The sequence below is a fragment of the Mesitornis unicolor genome, unplaced genomic scaffold (genome assembly GCF_000695765.1).
Source record: "Mesitornis unicolor isolate BGI_N332 unplaced genomic scaffold, ASM69576v1 scaffold45883, whole genome shotgun sequence".
NCBI lineage: Eukaryota > Metazoa > Chordata > Aves > Mesitornithiformes > Mesitornithidae > Mesitornis > Mesitornis unicolor.
Window position 1 is genome coordinate 1 of NW_010174892.1, and position 21,379 is coordinate 21,379.

A 21,379-nucleotide genomic window follows, 5' to 3' on the forward strand; every position below is an offset into this window, starting at 1 on the left:
CCGAGCGATTCTGTGATTCTGTGATGTATGGGCCAGAACGTAAAGCTGAACTTCACTCTAGTTTGTGTTGAAACCGTTCAAGTCCCAGAATCAAACCTTGGGTCTCTTGGTCATGGGTTTCAGCTTCCAGTGCTTTCCCATCAGTGTCACCACCCGGGCTCCATCTGTGCTTTAACCTGCACAGCTGCAGGCTGAAGCTGTATCTCAGGCAGCACTTTCCAGCCCCTCAGGCTGCTTTTCTTGTCAATAAATCACTGCAGCTTCCACCAGCTCTTCCTGCATCCAGTTGTCCCAGCATGGTTTTGTCCAGCCATGTGGTGATCTTGACTGTTTAAGGGATAGAGACAAAAGCAGCCTACCAGGAATACGGTGAATTTTCAAATAGACGCATCCACTTTGTTGCGGTGCAGGGAGTCCAAGGAGCTGCAGCTGCAGGGTGCCTTCCCTGGCACGTTGAACCAGGCTGAGCTGGATCACTCTGCCCCCTTTTCAAGCCTGTAGTTGTGCCATGAGTTTGCGTTGAGGAAGCAGAAAATTATTTCTTTTTTCCCCCTTTTTTTTGCCAAGTAACTTTTCAGCCAGGTCAGCTGTTGAATTCAGGCACATGCCTTCTAGTGTATTTCCAATTATGAGCGCTCCTGCTGGCAAGAGAGAGGGAGGAGGTGGCTCGCTGCTTGGTGGAGGTGCTAAGAGCAGGCAAGGTTTCCCGACCAAGCTGACCTGGCAGCTGGATACCCCCAAAACAGCAGCCCTGCCTTACCTGCCTTTTTCATGGGTATAAGAGAGGATTGGGATTTCCCTTGTGGCGGAAGGTCGTTATAGGACATGCATTCCCATGATGTGATGATCCTTGGGATGGAACTTGTCTTCACTGGATGAGTCACTGAGTTGATCTCACTGGAAAGGGAAGAAGCTATTGTTACAGTGTTTGTTTTGTGACACTCCTCATGGTCCGTTTGCTCACCATGGAGTCTGGTGAACACCAAAGCCAGCTAAAGGTGAGCAGTGGCCGTGCACCAAAGGAGGTGTGAGGAGGGCAGGAGAACAGGACCTTTGCCTCTTGGGCTGGGAAGCTCTTCTCTCACGTCAACCTGCAAAACCGTAGAGTGAGTTGTAAGCGTTGTAGAAGCAGTGGGAGAGCACACACAGTGTAGACTGGGAGAGACCATAGACCTTCAGCCTTTAAACCTGGTTGAATTTTGTCTCCTGTACTTTTACTGAGAGGCTTGGCATGTAAATGTTTCCTTCTTTGTTGGTATCAATTCCAACTGAAGTTAGATGTTGCCCTGCTGAGATGTTGTGATAATGGTTTTGTTACAGAACTTCACACTTTAATGAAACTAAAAAGTTTCAATGCTATGGCACCAAAGGGTTTGGACAAAGTTCAGATACCACCTTAATGTTGAATTTATTACTTTTTTTTTTTCACACTTCTGTTTTCCCATTTTCGCATTCATGTTAACATTAAGACAATGTCCATTCTTTCTTTGAATGAGTCCACATGTAGGTGTTAATAAGGAATATACTTGGGATCCGCTTGTTGCTAGGAACCTTTCCATGTTAAAACAGTCTTGCCCCTCTACTCTTCCTGCCTCAGATATGGCAGAGAACTGGGAGCTGGTGGAGGACACCAGCTCTTTTCCTTGATACCCCTTTGAACCATTGGAAGAAGAGACACAGACACACAAGTAGAGCAGAAAGGCAGTTCTATAGCCAAGGCATCAGTGCATGTGCTTCACCTGATGGGGATGGGTGCCTGGGTCCTGGGGTGTGGGTCAGCCTTGTCCCTGTCATCCTGTTGTGAGACCAGCTGGGCCCTGGCCTCTGGGGGCTCCACACCCTCTGTGGGTGGGACTGCTGACGCAGCCTTTTTGGTATGAAAGCTCCAACCTTTGCACAGATCTTCTGAAGAGCAGCTGTTACTCCCTGTGCTGTGCAGCAAATGAGGATGGACTGTACATATCGTTGTATATTCTTTCCAAATTTATCTAGTCTGTCCTTTATGACTTTCTTCTCCTGACACCAGAGAGGAGTCCATGTCTGATTGCTCGTGCATCTTTGCATGCCATTTTCCTTGCAGAGGGAACAGACTCTGTCACCATAACTGTCAACCCATGCTGATCATCATGGATGTATGATCCAGTCTTCCACTGGGGCTCTGTCCACTGCAGGCTTATCCCAGTGAATGATACCTCAGGGTCATCTCCTTCTACTTTGTCACATGCCAGATTTCACCTCCTGTGTCCACAGCTGTGACTGTAAATGGCACACTTGTGTATCCATTAGCCTCTTACGCCATTGCCTTTATCCCTGTGACTTTCTCTGCTAGTAGCCAGGTTACTCAAGTGTTTCTTGAGAGGTGCTCCTTTGCCACCAAAAACATTCATTCTGGTCGTGTTCCTCAAGGCATAGGGTGTGCGCTCTTGCTCAAGGCACGCAGAGTACAGGGATATTGGTGGCTTTGAAGTTGCCTCACCAGAGTGCATGGAAAATCTGTGATCTCTGAATGGTCACGTGCACATGGGGTGTTGGACAACTGTGGTGTAGGATGTAAAGAGGAAAAGAGGAGCTCTTCCTCTTTGCGTTATCTGGAGCTTGTCTGGATATGAAAGACAGAGACATTTTGGGAGACTTGATCTAAAATCCTGATTGGATGTCTTTCAGGAAGGAGGCAAACCTGACATAGACCTAATGGGAATCTCAGATTTTTATGAGTTGACATGTTTTGCTCAAAGGTGGTCAGTGTTTGGAACCCCTCTCTAGTGCATTTTTTATACTATGGTTTCAGCTACTACAGACTTTCATACTTGTTCAGTGTCTTCTGAAGGCCCTCATTACTGTAAGATGGACCTTGCTGATCTTAGTTTAACAGAAACTGTTTTAGTTCCAAGACTTTCTTCAAGTGTTCATGTTACAATTCCATTTTAACCAGGGAATTAGACTCCAGCATTTCTTTCCCATGCCATAGACTCTAAGACTATATCTGTACTTCTCATCTCCCAAGCTGGGAGTCTTCTCTTCTTTATCTTTACAGGTCCAAACCTTGCCAACCCTGTGACAGGCTCTTCACCCCTGGGAAATGCAGTATTTGGTTGTCTCTGCACAATGAAAGGCAATGATGGGTTGAGCCCTGACTTGCTACCAGGTTGCTAAGGTGGAGCACAGTGAGGGCTGGTGTGCATCTGACCAGGGCTTAGGTGGCTTCACCCTCTGCAGTCAGGGAAGTTTTAATTCCAGATACTTGCAGTGCAGCAACCTGGAGATATATTCATGCCTTTGCCAGGCGTAACACTGTCTCCAGTGCTTCGAGAACCAGTGCAGCATTTGATAGAGCAGTTGTGCAGTTACTACTTGCATGAAAGTTAGCAAGACCTTCACACGTAATGAGTCACCAAGGGTAGCAGGTTGGTTTCAGTCACAGTTAAGAGTGCACATGGGATTCATTCAAAGAAAAAAAGATGTCTTACCAGCAACCGGTGTTCTTCACAATGTGTAGTCCACATATACATTTGTCTTCCATCTGCTTCTCCTCTCTCCTCAGAGTCCTTCCAGGTATGAGTCCTGTGATTGAGAGGTAGAATTGTTAGAATGTACATTTGGGCTACACTTCTCAAAGAGCACCGGTTACTGGTAAGTAACCTTTCTTTTAGTTTTAGCTTGTTCTTAAAGAAGAGCTGAAAGAGTCATCACCTTTTTGTATTTGCACTGCTTCTGCTTCTGTCCTGGGGTCAGAACTCAGTTACTGCTCTGGATCTCACCCACAGAAGTTAGACGGAAAAATGGCCTAAGATTACATGATCCATTCAGAAAAAAGACTGTTCCCTGGTGTCCCTATTCTTTTTCTGTTTAGCTGTTTAATTATACAGTATTCCTCACTGCCAAAGAGGTAATTACTTCTGGCCATGGATACCCACAAGTGGTTTTACGAACAGTGTGTTGATGGGTTAACGGGAATAATTTTCTTTTAAACTTCCGCACTCTGAAAACCCAATTGTTATCCACTGTCACAAATAGCAACTTCCTCTGGGCTTGACCAACTGACTGGAAATGCTGCTTGATATGATTGACTTTCAACATGTTTTGACTTGAATTTTTCGTGTTTGGGTGATTATTTGAAGTTTCTCTCCGAATGTCACCAAAGTATAATATATGCATTAATGAATCTAGAAAGTATTCCTCTAGAGGTTTGGTAAGCTCTTCGTATGTTGTATTACTCAAACGAATAATCAGGGGAAACTCTTCCCGCACTCTGAGCTTGCTTGCTTAGGGCATAACAAAACCAAAATTTACTGCCTCAAACAAATATGTTGTGGGTTATTTTACAAAACTATGAGAAAAAGAATTATTATCAAGAAAGAAAAGTTAAAATTATGTCTGTCAGTAGACTTACAATGAAAGCAAAGACCATCTTTGCCCCATAAGACCCCCTCAAATATTTTTTTAAACAGTATCAATGATATTTTCTTTTCTGGTGTTCTGTTAATACATATTAGTTTACATTTCAGGAGTTTAGCCCGTAAGAACTCACAAATTAGGTAAAAGATGTAATCTAGGATGAATAATGGAAGGAATTATTCAAAAGTCCTCGTTCCAGAATGGCGTAACTGACACTGACAGGCTTTGGTTTGAGGTCACATGGTACAACGGTTTAATGTTTGGGAGTGTCATCTCAAAAAGTGTGCTGGTTTTGGGTTAGCTTGTTTTTATTCACCTGAAGAACTTCAGGAGAAATTCCTTCTCCTTTCGTCTCATAAAAAGCTCCATTTTCTATTTGAAAATTACACACTATATAAAAAGGCCGTATGCACTTCGTGCTTTTCCAAACCATTATGTGGATAGTTGTTTTCCTGAACAATCAGTTGGTGTTTCAGGATTTACTTTAAAATAAATGTTTTTATTAATAACTTGTAAACTTTTACATTTTCCAATGGCCTACATGATTTTACTGTAATTTAACCTAATTAGTATGACTACAGACAATCTCTATAGAGCACTAAGAGATTTCTTTAATTTGACTATTGCATTTTCAGCCCTTTTACAAATCAATTAAAAAGAGTGCAAATTGAAGTTATTAGTATTAAGGTTATTTATTTAGGCTGAGTCAAATACCATCTATAGGAGGAATAAGTAATTTTGTGACAGCATAGTTTGTCTTTGAATTGTAAGTTAATTTAATTTGGCTGTCTTCTTAATTAACTATCTGTGCACCAATTTAAGTTGCATCTAGTATTGTGAATGTATTTTCCCTTAGATTTATAAAAACAATTGCATATGCAATTTTCCAAACTGTCTGGTGAGAAGTTTCAGCATTTAGGCATCAAAGAAAAGCTGTGTTGAGTAGCACAGCTGTAAACTTTGCATTTTTTTGTGCTGATACCTGCAGTCATGTGCCACATCAGTGGAGCAGTGCAGATTACTTTTCTCAGTGACTGAAGAACAGTTTTCTCTTCAGAGGAGGCCACATCCTTTGCTGAGGATGATGTGAGTTACTTCTCTGAAATCAGCATTTATCTTGTTTTATACCAAATATCTGGCCTATAGTACATAGAAAGTAATCAACCTACACCCATTCATAATGAATATCTGAGATACTTTGTAGCTGTAGGATACCCTTATTTTGACTGCTGAAGCTAGAAAAATGCTTACGTATTTACCTTTCATGGTTAAACAAATATGTTAATGACAATTATCAGAGGCCTTGTTTTGAAAGTGAGTATAATGCAAAATAACTTGGAAATTCAGTTGTTCATGAAGGTCAGGGTTTGCATATGCATTGTTAGTACCAGTGAAGGAGAACCATTCCCACAGTACGCAATTTAAAAAGCAGACTTAAACTTGCAAAACCAAAGTGCAGTAAAGAAAAAGAAGCTGAGGTTTATCTTAGGTTTTAAAACTTTTAAAAACCAAGGATAATTTTGGGTGCCTCCATTCTTTGATCTCTAATTTGAGATTTTTTTTCTTAGTAAAGATTCCTTAAAATTGGACCTTTTCAGATGTTTAGAAATAGGTATCCAATCATATTGGCAAAGTATGATTAAAAATACAGAATTCTGTCTTTTGTTTGAATATGGAAATGGAAAGCCAGCTTGGAGATCCAACTATTAAAGCTTAAACTTGTAACCTTGATGTATAAAGAATGTCACATACTGCACCATTCCACACTGCAGTATCCATTTTATGGTAAGACCAGAAGGAAAACTAAATTTCAGGTGGTTTAGACACTCCTTACTTTCTTAGGGCATTAATTCTAGGTTTAAAAATGCACACACATCTAAAACTGCTCTAATCTCTACAGGCATTTAACTGGAGGTTGTGTCATAGCACACTACATATGTGTATTCATTCATGGCAATTTGTTTCACTTGTATAGATAAGTCATTTTTAGTATAAGTTATTAAAATCTTTAAAATACATTGCTTGCAGTAAGGACCCACTGCTTTCTGAAATAACGTGATCATTATTGCTAATGATTTTGCAGCAGAAATGCATCTGAAGTACTTCCATGACAGGCACGCTTTCAAAGCGCTGCTTGGAGGCAGTGGTACCAAAGCTCATGAGATGCTCATCTACCCAAAATACAGGTGGATTTTTAATATACAGACTGCAGGAGTCATGTTGGTTATTTGCTGGCAGAGGGGCAAAGGAGTCTCCTGGTGATGGAGCACCTGATGCACTCTCTGTCCGCATCTGAGGTGTGAACAGAGCCATCAAAGCCTTCAAGCCCACAGTACCGCATTGTCCAACTCTCTCAGAAAGGGCTTCTCCTCTGTTTTTTTCAGTTGTGTTGTTTTGTTTTGTTAAATCACATTTAGCTTTTGTCTTTGTAGACAGTCCTTTGGTTGGTTTCCTTCTTCCTACGCTCCTCCTGTATCACCAAGAAGGAGCTTGATGCTCCTTCCTTTAACCTCCTGTAGCACCAGAATGGGACAGCATCGCTGTGTGGTCAGGACAGCCCTCGCATGTTGGCACAGGCTGAAAAGCATCAATAATCTGTTCAGAATTAGTGGGGAAAGCATGAATGAAGTTTCCACCAGTACTTAGTTGTCATTTCCCCAGTCACACATCCAGATCACTCTTAGGAAACATGGTTACCTGTATAATTAAAAAGCTCATTTTTTTACTGTTTCATTTAGTTTTGTCGTTTAGGTTCCCTATGAATATTTGTTATTTTAATCTTTTTACATAACATTGCTGCAAAAATGAATTTTCAATAATCCTAGAGTATTTCTGTTCCAAAAATTAAATGTCCAATACAAGGATTTCTGTTATCAACACTGGAAGCTGTTAGGTCTTTCCTATAAATCTCCTCAGGACCAAGATTTTTCTGTTTTCTGTGTTCTAAGCTGTAATTTGGTTACATTATAGCCAAGGCAAAATAGTGGCATCTCCTTAGTAACTTTAGGGGTATGATGTCAGGTGCTTTACATTCCCAGTGTCACTTCTAATGTGGAGTGCCCTTAATAAAATATTACACTTCAGTAAAAAGTGAGAGCAAACACAGATATGAAATTACAGCAATTTCAGCATGATCAAGATAAGCATGCTGCATAAAGATCTTTAAAAGGAACTCTTGTGAAAATGAAGGATTCATGTTGTTCCCTTATTGTCATTTACAGACTGAAGAATTTGCCATTCACTTTTACTAAACTTAAGGAACTTGCAGCTTTGTGGCTTTCTGACAACCAGGTAATGACTCTCAATATTCATATTTTCTTTAGTAAAGTACTCCAGGTCTTAGCAAGGGCCATAAATGAAACATATATTTTAATATATGATTGTAGTAGAATTTTACAAGTGTTTGCTCCCAGTCCAGCTTTATACTTCTATATCAAGGTATGAATTCTGCTGGCTGTCATTTCTTCACTTTGAAAGATCACCGTTTATTACTTGGAACCAGCCAAGCTTTTATATCCTTACAAAAATAGTAAATAAAGGCTAAAAGTATCAAGAGGATATTTTGTAAATAGAAATTCAAGAGGTAAGACTTTGGTATCAAACTTGTTACGGGTTTGTCCCATCTTTTGCTCTCTCTATGCCTCCATTCTTGTCCTCTTCCTTTTTCCTTTTCCATATAAAAGGTGTATAAGAACTCAGTCTTGTTTTGGAGAAAACTCTCATTTAAGCTCATTTAAATTTAAATATGCCTTTCTTTGTTCCAAGGGGTTTGGTTTCACTACTGTATATCCTTTAGATTCTGTTTTTTTAAAATTTATGTAACATGAACACTGAGAAATGTCACAGTGCAACCAGCACCTGAGCACTAAAATAAGTCCCGCTCCTTTCCAGGATTGGTGCATGGAATAATTTTACACTTCCATAATTTAACTCTAATTGAAGAAAATATCAATTTATACAATGTCAGAAATGTTGGACATACCTAACAGCTTTTTAAAACCTCAATAAATTGTCTTAATATCATCTTTTCAACTTTGCAATAATGCCTGTGGTCCTCAAACCACAGCAAAGCCAGATCAAGTGTGGTCAATGGAGTTACATCGGTACATGTTCAGCTCCTTGAGTTCACTGCTCCTTAAATGTACTTTTTCCTTCTATAGCTAAGCAAAACAAGATTAAAGCTGAAGGGAGGGATAATAGAAAATGATGAGTAAATTTTAATGTGTTAAAGTTTTGTTTTTTTCACTCTAATTCCTATTAAAAGAAAAACTTTGCATGATGACCCAGCCCAGCACAGAACATACATTTCCTTTTAAATACACTATATTTTTTCAGCATTTTGACTTTTCTGTGGTATACCATAGATTAATTTCTGTTCTGTGAACTATGACAGTCCCTTCTAGATGCTACATTAGAGCAAAGCAATAATAAAAAACACTCAATTGAAGTTAAAATGCAGTAGTGACATCTGAATATTCTGAGTACCTCCGTGTAAATTCTCCAGTATCTTACACCAGGTTTACCCTCAGATGAACTAATAACTATTCAGAATTTACTCCTTGTTAGCCCTACCTTAAAACAGATCACAGCCATAATGTGGGTGTTATAACGGTGCTGCTGGTGCTTCAGCTTCCTCCTGGTGTGACTCTGAACACCTAGTTGGTGTTTCTGATACTCAGTGTTGTCCTGTTGATCCCTGTAGGAATTACAGAAGTGAGGGATGGGAAAGGAGGCATTTCCACCACATTAAGATTTGTTTTGGTCCATAGAGAAGTTTATTTTCCTACAGAATTTTAGTATGTTGTATTTTCTATTTATCTAATACTAAAATCCCATCTGTTACCACTTGTGCTCTGAGTTAACGTTTCTTGGTTTTGCCTTTCTCGTGCAGTCCAAGGCTCTGATCCCGCTGCAAACCGAGGCTCACCCAGAAACCAAGCAGCGCGTACTGACCAACTACATGTTTCCTCAGCAGCCCCGCGGTGACGAAGGTAAAACCCAGCAGCAGCTCCAAGGACAGGACCAGTGCCTTGGACATGGTGGAGAAAAAGTGGAGGGAGGGAGAGCAGGGATTTTCAGACATGGTTCTGCGCCTGTGTCCCTCTTCTGACACGTAAAGCCAATGGTGCACACATAACTATCTGTGTTTTGTCATGCACAAAGGAATCCTGTTTGCAAATCCATTATTGTGAGGCCATTAGATGTGCATTTTCTTAAACACTTTTATTTTCAGGAGAATGGCCTTATATAAACAATGTTAACCTGGGAGTTGAGTGTGCATGGGACAGAAATTCTAGGGGTGCGTCTTGCTGTGGTGGGGACGACTGCTGGCCAGAGACAGCTCAACCTGCAGAGACCCTGGCCCCTTCTGAGAGAGCTATGGGGCAGCTCCTGGACAGGGGATTCAGAGCGCTGAGCCTGGCAGATTGGGGGCTTGGCTCCTCACATTAAGTTTGAGGGTTTGTGTACCCACCTCCAATCCAGGTCTGCCCCAAAGCCCTGTTGCTCCCCATCGCTCTCATTTCAGTTGTAATATTAAACTCTGCAATGGTTTTTCAGTTACTGCTCTCATTGCTTGCCTCAGCAGCTTTAAAACAATAACTCAAGGTTACAGAATCAGCTAAGAAAATGGCTTTTAAGATAATTTCCAGTCTTCCGCTGGGTGCACTAATTGCTCGTTCTTGTGCATTGCTGTTTGCAATTTAACTGTAGATTTCCAGTCAGACAGTGATAGCTTTAACCCTACTTTATGGGAGGAGCAGAGACAGCAACGGATGACTGTTGCCTTTGAATTTGAAGAAAAAAAAGAGGAGGAGGAAAATCCAGGGAAAGTTAAGGTAAGTTCTGTTTGATTTATTCTGGTATTTGCGTATTATGGACAGGGTCCAATTTACAGCTGTTGAGTTGAACTATTCTTATGGTCTAAATACCCAGAAAATCCCATCACCATGTTTCGAGTGCAGCAGTTGGGGAAGAGCAGCGTGTCTGTTCTCCCTGAAGTACATGTTACCAATTTCTCCTTCTGCTTATTGTTCTCTGGACAGCAAAACTTGGATTTCTTAAGTTGGTTCACACCCACAACCCTAATGTTGAGTTCCTGCTGTCACAAAGACAAAATTAACACAGAATGTTGGGAGACACAGAATTACTGTCCAGCCACCCAGTTCTTTAGGAATATTTAGGTTACATGGAGGAGTATTCCTCTCAAAGTGGAAGCTGACGAGAGCTTTGCAACTTCATGGAGTTACAGAGGAATGTGCAGTGGAAAGGGTATTGCTCATCTTTGTAGCCTACCAAAAATGAAGATCAGAACATGAATATCCTCCTCCATTTATCTGAAATTATTGTAATTCCAGAGTTTTCAGTTAAGCTCTTAGTCAGTTACGGTGTTAGAGGAATATTGTCAGGACCCATCTACACTTACATGGCAAGAAAATTTCTATTTTTTTAAATAATATAAAGAAATTTACCCCAGATCAAGCACTTATACATTGCAAATTCTTAACTTCAGTGGGAGACCCAACATAAAATGTATTGCCAGAGCTGACCATCATATGAGGAGATTTAAATCATATTTTATGTTTACAATTAACAATACTATTATTTATAGCTATTTAACATTCCATTTAGATCTTCTTGGAAATTTTGGATCTTTTTTTCGAATATTTTTCCTAGTTATGAATTTTCATCTAAGTCTTGTAACCAGAGATAGTGGACTCTGCTGCTTTAGTCAAGCAAAAAATGGAGTCAAAAGGCAACCTTTGCGTCACAATAAATAGATTAAACTGAAATTTTATCTCAAATGAATTGTAGGTTTATGGGTCCTGTATGGAAAACAAAGCCTCTGGGAGAGGTTTATATTGTTTCACCACTTCTCTCTTTCAGAGTTTTAACTGTGGGTAGTATGGCTGTCCAAATATGCAAAACAATTGAAATATTAACAGAGAAATAGAAATTTCTAAGATCATAGAAGAATTTAATTGTATTTTATGTTATTTGCAAGCATTATTTTAAAAATTGAAATGCAATATATGAATTCTATCACTTGGATATAGCCATTTTGGGTGTAACACATTTCAGAACCTTATGAATGACTGAAACCAGAGTTTCCTTGCAGTGAACTGTTCTTGTAGAAAATACAAACCCTTCATCCACTGCATGCAGTTCCTGTGCTTCAGCTCAAACGCTGCCATCTGCTGCATGGAAAATGGGGAGGCAAAGCCAGCCGAGACACAGCACCACTTTTTCAGGTTTCCTAGAAACAGCATTTAACAAAAATAGCTGCCCTGTGCCCCTGCTGCGGGTAGGAGTCTGTGCTGCTGTGGTTCCCAGCCCCAGCGCCCCGTGCCAGAGCCACTCAGGATGCAATGGATGCTCCAGGTGCAGTGCTGCTCATCCAGAGCTGTGGTCAGTGGCGTTCCCGGGGGTGTGCATGTGTGCGTTCCCAGGGGTGTGTGTGTGTTCCCAGGGTGCGCGGTGGCCTGGTGGCAGTAGAGCAGGAGAAGGGCAGGTTGTACCCCGTGGGTGATCCGTGTCGCACAGGGCTGCACCTCTCCGAAATGTTCTGGCTTGGCCATGTGAAGGTCAAGACAGTCTTTAACCTTTGCATCACTGCTCCTCAGTTGTGGAAGAGTCCAACACTAAAATGTATTTCCTGGAGTTCTTGCCTACATGTTCTCCCTCTCATCCATAGAGTGTGTACAAAGCAGTGTTGTAGTACATGAGTCCATTTCTGCATGAGATTCCTTCAGTCCTATGTACACCAACGTTCCTCTTCTCCCTAGTGATCCCAATGTCTTCTCATTAAAGCAAAACACTGAATTTGGCAGCTGATGCTGTAGTTATTGCTCATATAGAGAAGAATTATTAAATAAAAAGCTAAGCAGGGAGCTAGGAGCTGACCTGGTATTTCCTCCCATCTGAAGAAGGCATTTCTCCTCTCTCATGTCTCACTCTGTGTGCACCAGATACTCATAAATACCTGTAGTTTGTAAAAACTGTAAGTTTTTAATACTTTCCAAACCTGGGAGATCTTGCTGGGTGTGAAAGGAAAAGATTTCCCATTGAAAGTGTGTATGGTTTTTTTTCCCTATCATGGAAAACAGCCTTTTTGCCCAAGCTATGAAAAACTGAGCTGAAATTCAATTACTGTTAATAACATAGAAATGCTCATTTGCATTCCTCTGCTATGTCCGTGCCCTTCCTCAGTAATGCCAATCCGGCTCTATGTAATGACCATGGAAGTGTTGTAAAGAGTTATTTGACTGCTCACAAGCCTGTTCAGCTGCGTGCACATGAGCTGAAAGCAAATTGCTGGAGCCTTTTGAGAAACTCAGTATGTGTCGCTCCATCCATGTGTTGCCATAGGTCTTAGGGAGGTTTTAAATGGATGTTTTTAGCAGTTTAACCAGTCTTTTTTGAGATGAATTTGAAGGTTACTGAAATAGGCAGTAACCACAAACACTGGTAGCATTTTATGAAAGCATATGTAGTTTTTACTTTTTGTCTTTCCTAGTTAAAGCTGAACTCTCAGCCAACCATATGGTAAAACAGATTTGAGAATTGAAATTATTCAATAACTTCTTCCATCAAGAATTTTGAACTTCAAAAATTCTCTTTTCAGGGACATGTTAATTTTGATAAGCATTAAGCATACAAGAATTGTATCAACAGGGAGTACAGGTTTCCTCTGCAATAAATCTAAATTAGTGATGAAGATATCCGCATCCTAGCGGTTATCACCTACCACAGCTGTGTAATATTAACGCTGACAGTGACACAAAACTCTTGCTGAAATCCCTGTCTGTGACTTGCCTATCTCCTGAAAGTCTTTCAATTAAGTTTTGCTTGACAAGTACTTACTGAGGATTTGCTCTGTGACTTTTAGCTGTGTTTGTCTGTAGGCTTTACCCTGAAATCATGGTCTGAATTTTGTGAACAAGCAATTGCCTAATTAGGCCACATCTAAATACGATTTCTTTCAACCATAAATCAACCCGAGCTTTAGTAATGCTTTACAGACTTAATTTATTTTTCTGTTGGAATTCTTTATTAACATATGACATCATAGTCATACATTTTAACGTTTTCTGTTAAAGTCATGTCAGAATCTATTATCCGTAATGTTTATTCTATTGTGGTTCAGAGTTGTATGCTAGTATTTCATGTAGTTTTATTTTCCAAATCAATCATGTTTTTGCTTCTAAAATATTCCTATCAGCAGACCATATTCATTTGAATAAAAAATTACATTTTTCTTACTTGTTAGGGATTTAAAAACCAACAGCTATAAAAAGCTATTAAAAGTAAGTTCCCCTTGTTTACCTCACATACACAGTGAGGTAAAAGCATCTTTGTGGTAAATGCTTCCAAATACTTATCACATAGGAAATGGGGAGTAATTTCAAGTTACACAGCCTGGTAACCAGGAACGGTTCTCCTGACATGCACAGCTTGCACTGGGAGCTGTAATTTTACTCAATTGAAGGATTTTTATCACATTTCCAGCCCAAATTCAGGCCCAGCAAGAGCAGCAGGCTCAGCCAGCCCGGCTGCGTTTCAGCTGATGGTATTTAATAGCCAGCAGTGGGCTTGGGCTTCCTGGGTCACCTTGGGAAACCCAAGTTTGGTGCTGCAGCCCCAACCATCTTCCATGACTTGGGCAAAGGCGGTGGAGACAGAGCAGAGAGGGCAGGAGGTGCCATGTGGAGGAGAGGGAAGCATCTGCAGCAGGTTGGGCTCAAGGGCCATAGCTGGAGGTGCCCACAGCAGCAGGTCCTGCTCTGTTTGGATGCACTCATCAGCTCCCTAAGCACCTCTTCTCATGAGGTGGGGGGATGTTCAGCAGACAAAACACATCTGTGGTGTACTGGGGGGAAGGTACACGAAGAGGTCAGCTCCATGTATGGCATCTCCTGTGGGATCATTCCTGGCATGGCCATGGGCTACCCCATCCCAGAGTGATTTGCTGAGGATGCCAGGTGAATGGGGGATGATGGCATCCATGAGCCTTCTTGGCCACACTTCCCCTTTCACTCAACCCTGAGGTTTTTTAGACTTCTCTTCAGATTAGGATTGCTTTGGGCTTGGCAACTACAATGCTTCTCTACTTTCAAGTGAGAAAAATTATAAACTTAAAATGGGGAGTTGTCTAGGAAATCAGTATGTCTGTCAGTCAGTTAAAGCAGTATTCAGTGTGGCATAGGGTGGCTTTCCTGTAGTGGTTTGAGTCTGTTTTCCTATGTTTTCTGGGTAAGAGAAGAGTAAGATACACTTGAGTGCATGTACGTGCATAATACATCTCCAAGAGCAAATAGCTCCCAGTAGATCAGATTCTGTTCTCAGCTGCCTTAGATAATTCAGATTAATGCAGTACACTGAACATAGCTAAATTAATTCTGCATTTACACCAGTATTGTTTTGAAGAAGCGTGATTTAATATGTCAGTGCTCGCAAGCAAAATGTAGAATTAAACTACAATACTCTCAGGGTAAAAGACAGGCTTATAGGGAACCATTCCCATCCATTATTTTATGTCACTGAAACTCCATTATAGGTTGGCATATTGTAACTGAGAGAGAATTTCAGTCCAAGAAATTAAAAATCCATGAAGATAGCTGTATGTGACACGTTACCTCAAATAGATTAAAGAGAAATTTGAGGAATTTGCACTTAGCCATAGTACTGTAACCATGGTTTTAGTTTGCATGCTGTTTTCATTTTGTATTTGTGCTTTTAATTCTTTTTATGAATGTTCAGGTTGAAATAAATCTAAAACGTTATCCCACTCCATACCCGGAGGATTTAAAGAATATGGTAAAATCAGTTCAAAATCTGGTGGGCAAAACAAGCCATGGAGTCCGGCCTGAGAACTCAGCATCAACCGTCAACAGTGACCAAACAGTGAAAGAAAAGTATGAGCACAAGTGGCCCATGGCACCAAAGGAGATTTCAGTGGAGGTAAAGTAAAGGCTCATTGTTCCTCTCCAGAGTTCCAGCTGGGCTTTTGACATAACTCCATCCAATAATATTCTGCATCTGCTGTGACCTTCGTACCTAATAGCTTCTAGTTTCATGCTGTAAAGTTAACTTAGTTTTATATTGAGTTGCTGTTATTCCCAATGCTACTGAGTCTATCAGACTGAATCTTTGGTTTTAAATGTACCTAGATCTGAATTTGGTATCGATATATACAGGCACTCTCCTAAATGTTACTGGTATGAGAGACTTGCTTATTAGCAGGAGAACGGACCTGATCACGATTTACATATCAGATTTAAGTAAGTGTATTTCTGCATCCGATATGTTAATGACAAATTAGTTTGTTCTGTCTGACCCTGCCATGCTGTTAGGTTCTGCTGCTTCTTTTCACATTACATGTAGCAGATGATAGCCAATTAACCTTGTCAGGAGTTAATGAAGGCAGCAGGAGTGCTCCATCAACTGAGGCAGCTTTAGACCAGGGCCCCCCTGAACAGCCACTTGGAGCCAGTTGCAGGATTTAGCCCAGAAGGGGATCAGTGTGCATGGTAACAAAATCTGCTGTCATATCTGGTGTCCAAATGTGAACATGGGCACTGAAAAGTAAACTCCAAATCACTGCAGTCCTGTGCAAAGCTGTTACCCATAGCTGAAGCGCCTCAGAGGGCATCTAATGAGTAGTCACTGGAAAGTTTATAAGTAAGGGGAATCTCTTACCCTGGCAGAACACACTGGTAGTTTATAAGCCTGGACAGGTCTGCATGACAACCAGCATTCTTGGAAAGCTTGGTGAAGTCCTAATGCTCAAAAGAAATAAGTGAGGGGAAAAAAAAAGAAATCACATTATCTTTTCACTCCTTTGTTATTTAAACATGATAATAAATTCATTGTCCTTGAAATAGCACTGGCTCTGGCTAGTCGTGTATGTGTGAATTTTTCTTCCTTAATTTTCCGTATCCTTAACACAGATTGGCTCTTCTTAAATATCCAGCAGTCGCTGTGGCTGCTCTGGCAGTACTCTGTGTTTTATTGACAGTTAAACATTTTCATCTCTTAAAAGGACCACAGAAGTTTTCTTTTAAGGTGGCTTCAGAAGACTTTCTTCACAGAAAGACACAGTTTCGGTTTGTAGTTCAATATAAAATCGTGGTTTAGGTGCTGTTAAACTGAATGTTAATTATTAAACTGGAACGTTACCTTCCCAGTTACCCACAGCAGAGTCGCAAGTGCAGAGCCCAGTCAAGGTGCCATGATGGAGGTGCAGGGCAAGAGTAAATGGTAACAACACCATAAAACACCCCAGTTACTCTGACACGTTTGTATGACCACGTCCTGTGATCTAACATGGAAAAAATGCAGACAAATGTCATTCTTTGATAAAAATGCATTCACTTTTGCAACAAAAAAATCATCAGGTTTAGTTTTTCTCTGAATATGCATGAACTGATAATGGCGTAAGTATCACAAAAAGCATTCTATACAAATAGTTGAATTGCTGAAGACCCTGGGGTAATCACTGAAGTGCAATTAAATAATGTGATAGCTATTTTGCAGTTAATTTTCTACCACAAGCAACTGATGTGAGTGCATTACTGTTTCCATCCTTTCAGCGAAGATATCTTTTTCACTTTCTATTATAACAGTGAAGATTAAAACTTAGTCAGATGTGAATTTCCTTAGGACTTGGTCAAGATCAGTAAAAACCTGTCTCCTCAACTAAAGAAAGTAAAGTTTTCGTGTCGTTAATACAAACACTGACCCTGGGAAGATTTTCTGGCTGTAGAGTAGGGCAATGCACGCATTTTCCTCTCTTTTCCTGCACGAAGCAAAGAAGAGAGATGGGTAACTGCAGAAAAATTCTGAATTTTTATTCTGTGAATAATATTAGCATGGTTTCACTTGTAACACATTAAATAAAACATAATTAAGCTCCGTTTGCTTTTCAGATAATTAGGAGACATGATCTCAAGCCTCAAGTACAGTTTGAAAATGCAGGTGTGTTCTGTTCTAGATTTAGGCTGAAGACAGTTTCTAATAACAAGGTAATTGACTTTCAGGTGCAGTGCGCACTTTCACATCCTCAGAAGCCAGATAAGCCGGTTTCTTTTCTCATCTCATTTGGGTTTTCTTGCAGTTAATGTACACGTGTCTCTTCACAAAACTGTTTCTAAGTAATTAAAGGGAGCATCTGAAATGAGTAATGAGCTACATTTCAAATCCCCTGTATCATCCTCCACCTGTAGTTATAATAAGCAAACAATTAATTAATCAGCAATTACAATAAACCTCTTCATTGTCCTAAGTTATTTTGAAAGATGTGCATTTTGGACAAAAAGAAGTCTGGGATAAATTAGTGGTTGTGTAGCCCTTCTGTGAGGAACAATGAGAAATACCACAAATCAGCAATTAGGATCTTTATAGTTAATATTTTTGATATGTCTGGATTGACAAATAAAGTGGAAATACTTCTATAATCTCAGTTTTGGATTAAAAAATAAGTATTTTTTAGTCAAACCTGCAGCCTTTCATGCTTTGTGATAATTCCGAGCAGGTGTATTGGTACTGGGTGAAAAGGAGAGAATGTTATTCCTGCAGTGATCCGATGCAGATGCCAGTGCCGTTACAAAAATACCACCGCAGCTGCATTGGATCTTCTGGGACCTTCATCACAGTCAAAATAGACCCCAATCCCTCTAGCTTCTGACTTTGTTACTGTGTGGGTTTGGGTTGTGGGGGTGGTTTTGGGTGGAGAGAAGTGTCCTTTTTGTTTTGTTTTGTGAAAGTTTTTGAGACTGCCCTAAAAGATCGTCTTGCCTTCCCAGGAAGACTTGCACTTTCATTCCCCTGGGATGCGTGGCTTCAGTTGATTCAGTTGTGTCTCGTGTGGGAGCTGTTTCCCACTAATGGGATGCTCCAGGAGAGAGTCTGCTGACTGGAAGAGGAATATGTGCTAAGGCTTTTTGGGTTGTATCTGCATTAAGCCTCTATCTTGATAGCTCTTTGTAACAGAATTACCTGTATTTTAGCAGAAGTTTATAACTTCGTTATAGAGTTTTTGGATTCTCCGCAGCACAAAAGATCTTTACTGAGTTTATGACCTTGGTGGCTTCTTGTCCAAGGAGACAGGAGGTAATGGTTTCCTCATCTGGAGCTCTGACTCACAGGAGACCTTTCCTCAGATAGGAGGTCAAATGTCTTAAATTTCATTTTGAGTTACTGTGGCTTCTGCCTGAACTTATCTAAATGTCTGAATTGGAGGGGCATTATTCAGGGCTGCCTCCTTCCACAAAATCAGTCCATGACATCCCTGGACCCCCTGAGGCTCCTGCTCTGTCCATTCCCAGCTGCATGAGGACTGGTCGGATCAGCATCTACCATTCACCTTTCCAGACGCCAGAGCGTGAGATTGAACTACTGGAAATGGAAATTTTCATGCTAAAATAGATCTTTGTAGACTGAGCAACTCCAACTTGGGTTTCTTTGATGATAGGGAGTTCTGGTCAGTTGTTGGAAGCATCCTCTCAGCTGTGTTTCTGACTGCCTGAACAGGCAATGTTAACGTGTGTGTTCTTCCAGCCAGTCAACAGGACTGCAAGGCAAGGCCACCCATGCCAGAAATGATCGCTATGCCCTGTCTGCACATGACAATTTTTTTCCAGGATCTGCTGTGTCTTTCTGTGTGGATTCCCAAAAATGACTTTTGCCCCAATCTGCTCCTTATGTCACCCAGTCAGCAAGTTCGTGTCTCCTTTGAAAGCTCTGTCGTTGCCCACTGGAGCAGAAGAGGTGAGACCTCACTGCATCAGTGCTGTAAGGTTGTGCTGGCTGCTGTGTCTCCTCTGCAGGTGGGAAGGTGTCCAGGCTCCTCTGTTCTCCTGCTTTCAGATCTCATATTCACATTCAGGAGTTTTCCTTCTACAAGTTCACTTGTATTTTTTATGAACACCCTGTTTGGGACAAACTTCAGATCCAGTGGCTGTTGAGACTGGCCTTTCTGGAAGGGAGAGACTGAGAAGCAAGGGAAAGATCTTCCGTTCCACTTGGATACCCCGTGTTTTGGGGTGACTCTGGGTGCAATCTTGGATTGGTGACTCAATCTTATTTAGATCAATCTGATAATTGCTCACTTAGACAGCAGAATATCCAGAACTGTGCCTGCATTTCACACGCTGAGCTTCAGATAGACCATGCTTTGGGATTTTGTCAGGACCAGACTGGTGGGACTTCGAAGCTATTGACACAGGGCTGAGAGGTAGAAGTCCTGCCCTTTTCTGTGCAGAGACTAATGTGGGTCAGTGGCTCAGCACAGAAAGATGCTGTGCCTCAGTTTGTCTTGCTTGTATCTTGGATGTTCCCATAACTCTCTGGTTGCATTTGTTCCTATGCTTTGTGATCTCCTTTATTCTTTCATTAAAGCTTTAGTAAAATCTTTAGTAATGTTTCCCTTGATCCCTTTATTTCTTTGCCATTTCTTTGCTTCTCCATTTCATTATAGCAGCTTGTAATTCTTCAGCCTGACCCAGCCTTCTCCAGTTTGGAAGTGCTGCCAGTCTTCTGCGTATATTTAATTAATCTGCGTATCTCTAATTGTTCATCTGGAGCGAATCCATCGTTAATGGTCCTGTGTTCCTCTGCCTTGCATGTGCTGCGTCAGCCCAGAGCCTCGCTCTGCTCAGGTCTTTGTGTCCTTTTCAAGCAGAGTTAGGTTATTTAAAAAATGCCATCTCTCTTGATTATAGTTTAATGTTCTTGTGTTGTCAGCATAAATAATTGGTGATATTTCTCTTTCCCAGTTATTTTAATGGTTTTTTTAAATGCATTTTCTCTTGAGGAACAGCTCACCATATTTTTCTGTCCTGTGCCCATGTCTTTCTCTGGGCAGTCCTGAGGAATAAGTTCTGACACAACACAATTATATTTCTCTCTTCCCTTTGTTCCTGCAGTTGATCCTATTAATACTACTACTTTTTTTTCTATTAGTGACCTTTTTGGTCTTGGGCTTGTGAGAAAAGAGGTCCTTTTAAACAGAGTAGAATTAAACAGAATATGATTTTTACAACATATTTTGCTTTCATGACATATTCACAAATGCCAGACTAGCCCTTTCAAAAGTATATTGGTTTTTATTGGAATAGCTGGACTAGGGACTAAAAAGAAAAAAAAAATGAATATAGCATAGAAAACTTCATAAAATCATGCACCTGAAATAAAAACCTGTGTTCATCATTGTGTCAAAAAATAGAACTGCTGGTTCTTCCTATCTTACAACAAGTAGTTTATTTTAAGCTTATAACTTCTGGAAGTTTCATGGCACAATATTGGGTTTCTAGGCTCAAGACAGAGAAAATAAAGAATGCCAAAAGAGTCGCCTGTCTGACACAAACAAAACTCATAAATCAGCTCCGGAGATCCCAGACAGGAAGCAGAAAGAAGAGCATGCAAAAAGCCCAGAGGTACAACAAGAAACATAACGTGCACTGTGCCTCAAAGGTGGAGAATTTCACACTCTGCAAATGCTGTGCACTTTTTATTTCTCAAAACAAATGGTTTTGCATCAGTTTGTTACACTGCACTGGAAAATGATTGTGCTGCACTGGACAAATGTGACTGCACTGTTGTTACCTTTAGTTTGTGTGCACACCACTGCTGGTATGTCCGAAACACCAAACACAACAAGGGTCTCTGCATGTGAAAGCAGTTTAAGGTCTTGAATACATTGCACCATGTAAGAGTGAGTACGGAGTTACATTTGATTGAACATTAGCACTGAGGGGTTAATTAAGTGGGCTGTGAAGATACCTGTTCTTTGCTGTTTTGGTGTGGTACAAGGATTAAAATCTCTGTTGTGTAAATGCAATTATATTCTTCAAGGATAAATCGCATGGCAAATGCTTCTACAAATCTGTTGCACTGGTACTATAAAAAGCAGTTAATGGAGAGTAAAGCTCTGAAAATGTTCTCCTTATGAGTAAAAGCAAGTAAATTTTAAAAATGTAGCACTTTA

At 40.6% G+C, this 21,379-nt stretch overlaps 1 protein-coding gene across 1 annotated transcript in view; it reads left to right on the plus strand.

Moving 5' to 3' along the window:
• Positions 1 to 7,616: 7,616 nt before the first annotated feature.
• LRRC7 (leucine rich repeat containing 7) overlaps positions 7,617 to 21,379 on the plus strand; it is a gene marked incomplete at its 5' end in the record, with an annotated part of 31,166 nt that continues 17,403 nt past the window's right edge. The window contains 6 exons of the mRNA XM_010181185.1: positions 7,617 to 7,686; positions 9,287 to 9,386; positions 10,108 to 10,232; positions 15,154 to 15,354; positions 20,706 to 20,828; positions 21,351 to 21,353. Coding sequence (XP_010179487.1) covers positions 7,617 to 7,686; positions 9,287 to 9,386; positions 10,108 to 10,232; positions 15,154 to 15,354; positions 20,706 to 20,828; positions 21,351 to 21,353 — 622 coding nt within the window. The remainder of the gene's footprint in view (positions 7,687 to 9,286; positions 9,387 to 10,107; positions 10,233 to 15,153; positions 15,355 to 20,705; positions 20,829 to 21,350; positions 21,354 to 21,379) is intronic.